This window comes from Orcinus orca, chromosome 7 (assembly GCF_937001465.1).
Source record: "Orcinus orca chromosome 7, mOrcOrc1.1, whole genome shotgun sequence".
Classification (NCBI taxonomy): domain Eukaryota; kingdom Metazoa; phylum Chordata; class Mammalia; order Artiodactyla; family Delphinidae; genus Orcinus; species Orcinus orca.
In genome coordinates this window covers 26,426,939-26,436,033 of record NC_064565.1, presented here as the reverse complement: position 1 = coordinate 26,436,033, position 9,095 = coordinate 26,426,939, and the positions used below count along the sequence as shown (strand labels likewise).

General features: G+C 36.4%; 1 protein-coding gene across 18 annotated transcripts in view; it reads right to left on the bottom strand.

Annotated features, from left to right (window-relative positions):
• Window positions 1-1,325: 1,325 nt before the first annotated feature.
• The window catches only part of CCNT2 (cyclin T2), a 48,046-nt gene continuing 40,276 nt past the window's right edge, over window positions 1,326-9,095 (bottom strand). For 16 of the 18 annotated variants that reach the window (XM_004265437.3, XM_033420279.2, XM_033420280.2 and 13 more), the window contains 2 exons: window positions 5,657-5,727; window positions 1,326-5,154 (listed from right to left, as the gene is read on the bottom strand). In XM_004265437.3, the coding sequence (XP_004265485.1) occupies window positions 3,727-5,154; window positions 5,657-5,727 (1,499 nt within the window). In that variant the 3' untranslated portion in view covers window positions 1,326-3,726. The remainder of the gene's footprint in view (window positions 5,155-5,656; window positions 5,728-9,095) is intronic. The other 2 variants (XM_004265438.4, XM_033420282.2) reach the window with 1 other exon arrangement.

Here is a 9,095-nt window from a genome sequence, read left to right as displayed (position 1 = left end):
TGGCTTTTCTGTGTAGATAAAATTCGGGAATGGTGAAATATCTTGACAGTAGAACTGTCTCCCTTTAGAGATATTACCATGTTTTTAAAAATCCTTATTTCCATAGTAAACGCAAAACCTAAAATATCTAATCAACCAAGGGTACTTTGAGAGTACATAATAGTCATGCATATGCAAGCAGTGGTTTATTTCTAAGGTTAGTTAAGGAATAAAAATCAGTAACTTAAATTCTCAAATACAACCAGAAAATGTGCTTAAAATGTTTTAAGGCAAGACATTTGGTAACTAACAAACATATTTCAAATTTGGTTATCTGAAATAGTCATTTCCTTTCAACTATCTGAAACTAGTCATTTCTTTAGTTCAAAGAGGATAGGCCAGAAAAGTAATGTATCCTACATAATCATAATCTGTTCGCACAAAGTAGTGTATGCACCCCTTATGACATTCTGCATGAAACCACGTATCATGGTAGAAATTTTCTTTTGACGCTTAAGAACTCTAACAAGAACAAATGCATACACAGAGAAGATCAAGATGCACTTGTAACTGTTTTCAAAGATAAACCTTGGGGTGACTACACAACTTTTCAGTATTTAAATACCTGCAACAAGAAATGAACCTCAGGGTTAAACAAGAAATAGGAACTAGGAATTATGCAAGGTCTCACCACTCAAGGATACTACCATCAGTTTATTTGGTAAAGTAAGCCTCTGAGAATGTTTCTGTGAAAAAACCACTCCTTTGCTTTGGTTCTGAAAATATTGTATTTTAAAATAGCTAAGGCAAATATTTAGGGGGCACAGCTCAATATTGAAAAATTAGTTGAAAGAGGTAGAAGTAAAGCCTTTTCTATGTAATGTGCTTCTGCATAAAGGTAACAAATCTATGATCTTTGATCTAGGGAAAACACAACTAAAAAATGAATCACTCTTTTATAGGATGTTTAAAGATAATGCTTTTTAATAGTTGAAATATTTTTAAAAATCTCATCAAAAATGTATCACCTTAACAGTACTTTGCACATGTGGAATTTCATACCTAAATTTGATACTATTTTGGTTTATTTATGGCTACTTACAAGAAGACTCAGTAATAATGTCCATTCATTGGAGTCTTTTTCTTTGGTTGAGCCTGTTGGGACCAGGCTGATGAACTACTTTATGCAAATGAGATGGTTAAATTCATGGCAATATGAATTATAAGGGTTCTCATTTAATGGAAACGAAACTTAAAAGAAATTCCATATTTTATCCCCATTGTGGTTTACGGAAGCTAATATCCTGTTCAGAGGTTGAAGAGTTTGAATAGCTCACACAATCCTGTAAAAATTACAACTGGCTGCCCTTTAATAAATAAAGTCATTGTAAAGAATTACATTTACAGAGTGAAAAGTGAATACATAGCATTTCAAATTCGATTTTGGAAGTACTAATAAGTACTGACCCATAACAATATACACTAGCTACCTTTTTAACTGTCCATCATTAGCACCAATAAAGATTCAACAAAATTACCTTTATTCTCACATCTCAAAACAATTCTGCAAATTCTTAGTGAAGTATAGTCACAGACCTTAAATATTCACATTGTTTTCTATGTCATACTGAAAATAAGTTCACTACTTTTCTGGATATTCTTTACAAAATCTTATTAAAATTCCTGGTATTATCACCCCAATTATACAGTAGCACAATCACCCTACGTCGTTTCACATGATAGCTCCTTAGAGGTTTCACATCTAAATTACCAAGAACAAAACCCTTCCCTCCCTCATCTTGCACTCATCTTAATTCTATACTAGTCCTTGGATTATGTACCACTGTAAAAGTATAACTGTATCAAAATTACCATGTTTATGGATACAATAATATGTCATACAGAGTAACAAAGTTACATGTAATGACAAAGATTACTAAAGTTATGCCAGACAAGAACAAAGTTAGGACATGCTAGCTAGGCAAAGTCCCTAGAAAGAGGATCCTAGTATCCTAAGTTCAAATAACATTGACAAAATAATGAACAATTATCTTAAAAAAAAAAATTATAAAGCTACTGGCAAATCAGGTAATTGCTAAATAAGAGTAGAGCACGAGATTAAACTCTCTAATATTTACAACTGCAACATACTTGAGTAAAATTACAATTGTGCACATATCAGTGGCTTTGTAACAAAAATAATTCATATACATAGAGGAAAAATTAAGACAGTTTTCAATTCAACAGAAGTTGAATTCAACCTATCTCAAAGATACTCAACAGCCCAAAGATTTACCACAGAATTGAAGATTAGCTGATAAACCAGAGCCATGTTACCGGCATTTAAGACAAATTTTAAACAAGTTAAAGTCTATTGTTTGTTCCGAAGTCAGAAGACTGTGCAAACTTGACTTCAACAGGAATATACTGAGATGTGCAAACAAATGTAAAACCTCCACTAGCTGTTTACCTGGAGGCTTACCTTTTTTTTTTCTCAGTGAGCTTCCTGTTAACAACCATAAGCTATAAATACAGGTACAATGCACAGTCAGTGATCTTTTTGTTTTATTTATTGTTAGAATATAAAAGAACTGAAAGAGCAATAAGTTTAATTTCATTTTTATAAGGAAGACTGCATTTACCTGAAAAAGAAATATGGCATCACACACAAACACGCTTCAGGGGAGGAGTATGTTTAAGAACATGGTGTCCTTCTGAACGCTAAAGGAAAAGCGATTCCTGTTTACTGTTAAAATACGTAGTGTTAAAGTTCTCTATTTAAGAAAAAGACTTACTAATTCTTCACTAATGTAAGTTTCTGTGAATTTAGTTTTCAAATCACAGTAATCTACATAACCATTATTAACAGCTCTGTGTTTATAGTACTGCAACAAGCCAACAAACACTTAAATGCACTTCACATCAAGAGTATGTAAACTTTATTTTTTCCTCTTCAAGCCTTCAGAAAATTAGGGGCTATTTCAGCAGCCAATCTGGTCAGAACCTCTGAAGGCAGAATCAGTGCCTCACAGTGTAAATGACCATCTGTGGCACTGCATACCCATCTGGTAGTGAAGTGTCCCCCTTCAGTGGCTTCCAGTAAGGCCTAGAGTTTAAGGTTAACATGAAAAAGTGCCACCTTTGTTTTAGATTAGTGATGGACTCTGACAAGATAAAATAAAGTTATTCTGTATATTGTTATACTTACAAGCAGCTCCAATCCTGAGTATTTATGGTAATATCTAAACATACAAAAATGTATGTACATTTTTCTCCACTTTCTTGTAAACAGTTGTCAGTATACTGTTTTATCCCTTTATCATTGAAACATGCAAATCATACATACGAGTATAAATACACAAAAGAAAACAATTTACACTCATTCAAAAGCCAAGCAACAACAAAAAATAGCTACAGTATTCAAATTATAAATAAACGAATGCTTGAGGCATCTTATATTCCTAGAAGCAGCCAGCCATTCACCCTAATGTTCTTAGCTGCAATTGTAGAAATACTGAGTTTTGCACCTTCCATGCTTTTACAGTATTTATAACACTATCATATGTGGAGATAAAGACTTGTTTACTATAATCTCTTCTTTTCAGAATGAAGAATAAAGCAGCACTTACAAATATTGAAGCAGTGGCAGTAACAGCAGGTGTTACCACTGCTAGATCAGGAGGAAGTTTTCCATTCTAACAATTTTTAAATTAAAAAAGTAAAGGAAAAATTGACCTAAACAAATGATTACATGTTCATTCCTTGGGCACTTAACAGCGAGTCCAGCATGTCGAATGTGTCTTTGTAGTCCATATGCTGGCTGTTTGTACTGTACTCGTGATTGACATCAGGACCGTTGGTCTCCACTGGCTTCTTGTCCAGTTTCACGAGGGTGCTGAGATGTCCGTAGCCCACCTGGTATGTGACAGGGGGAGGAGGGGGTAAGGGATGGTTAAAAACAGAGTTGTGAGAGGATACATACTGCTTAACAGAGGAGGAAGAACTAGATGAACTACCTGAACTTTTGGAACTTTTGCTCATTTTGGAGTGATGGTTGTGAGATGCATCATTGATATGCAGCTTCTTCCTTGAAGAGCTGGAACTAGAGGAAATGCCATCACTGCTCAGGCCAACAGGACTCCTCAGAACAGCGGGTGGTATCCCATCAGCACTGTGCTTGCTGCCACCACTGCTGCTGCCACTGTATGAGTGGGAATACTTGTGACTGCTGGGGTGGTGGCGGTTGGAAGGATGCTCCTTGTGCTTCTCCTTATGGTCCCTGCTAATATGCGGGCTGGAATGCTTGCTCTTCCCACTGCCTTCATCAGAAGAGCTGTGTCTTTCTGAGGAAGAAACTTTTATCTTCATTTTCAGTTCTTCTTTACTGACACTTTTATCAGTGGGTGGTATTGGAATCCGTAATTTCAGTGATCCACTCTTTTCCTTCTTATCTGCCATATATTTTTCAGGTTTTTCAGCATTTGTAATGGGAATTTTCATTTTAATGGGAGAGGTTACAGAACTGCCGCTGGCTGCCTGGGACTGTACATGTTTGTGTTGCTGTTCTACCTGGGCAGCTATATAATGATCCCTTGCATCCAGATCAAGGGTTTCTAGCTTACGTTTTTCTCTGTATTTATCTAAAGACATTTTCTGAGGAATTACTCCAGGAGTAGCAGAACTTGGCCCATGGTGTTTACTGCTTCCTGCTTTATGAGTATAATCTTGCTTAATATTAGAATGGTCAGAAATTTTGTCAGGTCTGTGATGTAGTCCTGAATGCAGTGATACAGAAGGTCCCTGCTGGAAGTTGATGCTGTACTGGCTACCAGACAAAGATGTCTCCTGTTTCTGTGAATATATCTGTTCTGTCCTTGCCGACTCTTGATGTTGAGGCCATTCTTGGTGTGATGACAAACCATATGAGGTACTTGGCATTCCTGTTGCTAGCACTGACAAATTATCAGATGCATGGCTGTCTTGAACAGAAATATTTCCTGAATTTAGAGGTACTGGTGCAGGGAATGTTGATGTAGATGGTTTCTGAAAACTTGGGTTGGTAGGCACACCAGTAACACTATCTACTAAAATGGAATTCTGGACCAAAGATGAACCAAGAAGTGGTGTTTCTGATACTTGTCCATCTACTTTTGGTTTCTTAGCCGCCTGATTAGCCTATTTAAATAAAACACAGAAGAAGCAATGACAGCAAAGGAATTTAATACAAATTTCTTTGCTTATAAAAATTCTATATTAAATACATGGAAATAAAATCACCTGGGTTTCACTTTATGTTACCAGTAAATAAATATCTTATTTAGAGGCATAAAAAGGATATAAATAGTTGAAAGCACTGGTTTTAAATTAGATGCAGACTAAATCCTAGCCCAGCATTTGAGAAAGGAATTTAACTCGTCTAAGCTTTAATTTTCCTGTTTGTAAAGTGAGGAGACTATTTCCACGGTAATCACTATGAGAATTAAATAAGGAATTTATAAAGTATTTATAGCAAAGTCTACTGGACACCGTAGCTGAATAAATTATGAGTGTATGTAGCTTACGAAACACTGTAATTACTTACGAATACTGGAAATAAGAATATTTAACCACAAAAATTCAAACTGATTAGCTATGTAGTTAACAAATTGATGTTCTAAAAACCCGCCAATTCTCTTACCCTCCAGTTTCGAATCCTCTTCAACCTACTAGGCGTTTTCTCCAATATTTGTAGAAACTCATGTGTTAGCTCTAAAGATAAAATTCAAATTTAAAACTTAGAAGGTGCCTTTAGATTTAGAATTCTCTCAAGTGGGCAATATTAGAAAGAAAGCGCAAGAGTTCATCTACTTCACTATCACCCTCCTAATTCAACCATCAGCACATACAGAAGTAGACACAGCTCTGAACTGGTATTTTCAAAGATGAATCTTAAAAAAATTTGTTTTAAATAAATAAAACAAAACACTCCTCCCACACCCCCCTGATTTTACATGCTTACTTAGAATCTCTGGAAAATTTAGTCACATTTAAAAAATTCCTTCCAAATAGAAAATCTCTATTACGCAAACATCATAGTAATAATTGGGATGGGCAAGATCCATCAGTAGATTCTTCAAAATCAGTGGGCAAAAGTTTAAGGAAAAAGAGAATATTTGTGTAATCCCAACATACCGTCCTCAAGATATTAATTATAAACAGAAAATCAGTAACTTTATGCCCTTAACCAAGTGATCATGATTATCATTACCAGCAATATGACATATCAACATAATACCCCATGATAAAATGCACCGTAGGATAAAACCCACTTCTGTGGTATTCTTGCCAAAAACGCATAACTTCACTCTAATAATGGGAAAACATCAGACAAAACTCCAGTTGAGGAACATTTTATAAAGTAACTGACCATTCTTCTTCAAAGTGTCAAGGACATGAAAGAAAAGGAAAGATTGAAAAATTATCACAGATTAGAAGAGATTAAAGGGGCATGCCAACTAAATGGAACATGGGATTCTAGAATAGAAAATGGGGGAAATTTGAGTAAAATCTGTAGTTAATAGTATTATACAAATGTTAACTTCTTCGTTTTGATAATCATGTTATTTTTATAGAAGATGTTAACATTAGAGAAACTGGGTACAAGGTATAATAGTATAGAATCTGTACTACTTCACAATTTCTTTAGATTTAAAATCATTTCAAAGTTAAATGAAAAAAATTCCTTTACCTATACTCATAACTTCCTAGCAATCAACACTAGTAACATTATCAGTAAATCACCCTGGTTATATTTTTACAATTTTTTTCCTAAAATTTAGGATTACAATGAGATGACCCACTTTTCCAAAGTGGTGTGGTTATGATGAATTATAGTTTTTGACTCCAAAATAGTGTCATTAATAAAGTTATTGGCCACTCTCAAGATAAATAATATTAGTCAAATGAATTACAATGTCACGTAATATTATTAATGCCAATTTAAGAGAGACTAGATTCATGCAAAAACTCGGCACCATTATATGCTCACAAGCTGTGACAACTTATTCCTGCTAAAGACTCAGGAGCTTTTCGATTCAGTCTGGATGAAAACAATCTAATGTCTGTACTACCATTTCTTCATCTGAAAAAAAAAAAAAGACCACTTTTCTACTTGGACACAGCAGTAAGTCTAGCAGACACATGCCTTTGGGTCCAAAATTAACAATAAACTGTTTTGACTCAATTTCAGAAAAAATTCAAGTTATAAAAAACACATGGGGCTTCCCTGGTGGCGCAGTGGTTGAGAGTCCGCCTGCCGATGCAGGGGACACGGGTTTGTGCCCCGGTCCGGGAAGATCCCACATGCCGCGGAGCGGATGGGCCCGTGAGCCATGGCAGCCGAGCCTGCGCGTCCGCTCCGCAACGGGAGAGGCCATAACAGTGAGAGGCCCGCGTACCGCAAAAAAAAAAAAAACACACATGAAGGTTTGTTATTAATCATTAAAAACAACCAAGCCCCCCCCCCCCAAACCCTGTTACAGGTAGGCCAAATACAAGCCAATGTTGTTTTGGGGAGTCATTAAATGAATTATTTTAGTAAACACTGATCCTTCAGACACCACGATAAAATTCAGATACTCTTAGTATCTTATACTTTGTTACTTTATTTTTACGGGATCACAATGTGATCCCATAAAAATGTGAGAAAAGGCTACCACATAATACATTGAAATTTTCAATGTGTTAAGTGTCCAAGATTCCTATTCAGTGGTTCTCCAAATGAATAATGTACTGGAGCCTTTTCAGAATAGAAGCAAAGGGATATTTAGGTGCCTCCTGTTGTGTCAAAAAAAGACTTTACCTATTGATACAATTTAAGAGCAGGATAAAAGGCAGATTACTCGCTTTCTGTGAGCTTTATTTTATCACCATATATACAAACTATTTTTATTAAGTTTATGCCTATTTTATCTTTATCTATTGACTGCTAAAATAAGACGGTGGCATAGGTAACCTAATTTCAAGTCACAGATGGAAAAAAAAAAAAGCCCCTACTAGTATTTTATTTTTTATTTTTTTGCGGTACGCCGGCCTCTCACCGCTGTGGCCTCTCCCGCCACGGAGCGACGTGCAGGCCCAGCGGCCATGGCCCACGGGCCCAGCCGCTCTGCGGCACGCGGGATCCTCCCGGATTGGGGCACGAACCCGCGCCCCCCACATCGGCAGGCGGACTCCCAACCACTGCACCACCAGGAAAGCCCCTAGTTTTTTATTTTTTATTATTATTAAAAAAAATTTTTTACTGGAGTATAGTTGCTTTACAATGTTTTTTTTTTTTTGCCCACATCTCGCAGCACGCAGAACTTCCCCGACCAGGGATCGAACCCGCATCCCCTGCAATGGACGCGTGGAGCCCTAACCACTGGACCTCCAGGGAAGCACCCCTCCACCACTAGTTTTTAGAAGATGTTATTTCAACTCACTGAAGATTTCCTACCACTCTGAATAACCTTTAGAAAAACCTCTGGCAATGTAAGGAAAAGAGGATAATCATGTGGCAGTAATACAGCATGAGGTATATAATCCAGGAGAAATTTTTCAGGGAGGAAAAAAAAATACCAAACAAAATCAAGAGACCTAACAAAGAGCATATTTTACCACAAGGGTAGACAAACTATCACCAGTGGGCCAAATATGACCTGCATCCTGTTTCTGTAAATAAAGTTTTACTGGAACACAGCCACTCATTTTACAGGTTGCCTATGGCTGCTTTCCAGTTACGGTGGCAGAGTTGTCTAGGTGCATAGATAGTATAGCCCACAAACCCTAAAATAGTTACTATCTGGCCCTTCACAGAAAAGGGAGCAGACCCTTAATGAAATTTCTGTCTTAAAGCATCTAAGATATTAATGGAAAACCACATTCCAAAGCCATAGGAGTCTCTCACTTTATATAACGGAAGTCATGTAAATCCAGTTTTCAAATTAGCTTCAATTTTGTAAAGGAAATTGGGGAAAGCCCACAAAAAGAAGCAGAAAACCTAACATACCAGTTTAGATTTATGCATATATTAGGTAAGAAATGTTATCTATTTCCTTTCTGAAATCTAGAGTGCCTGGTTAAAATGTCTTAATCCC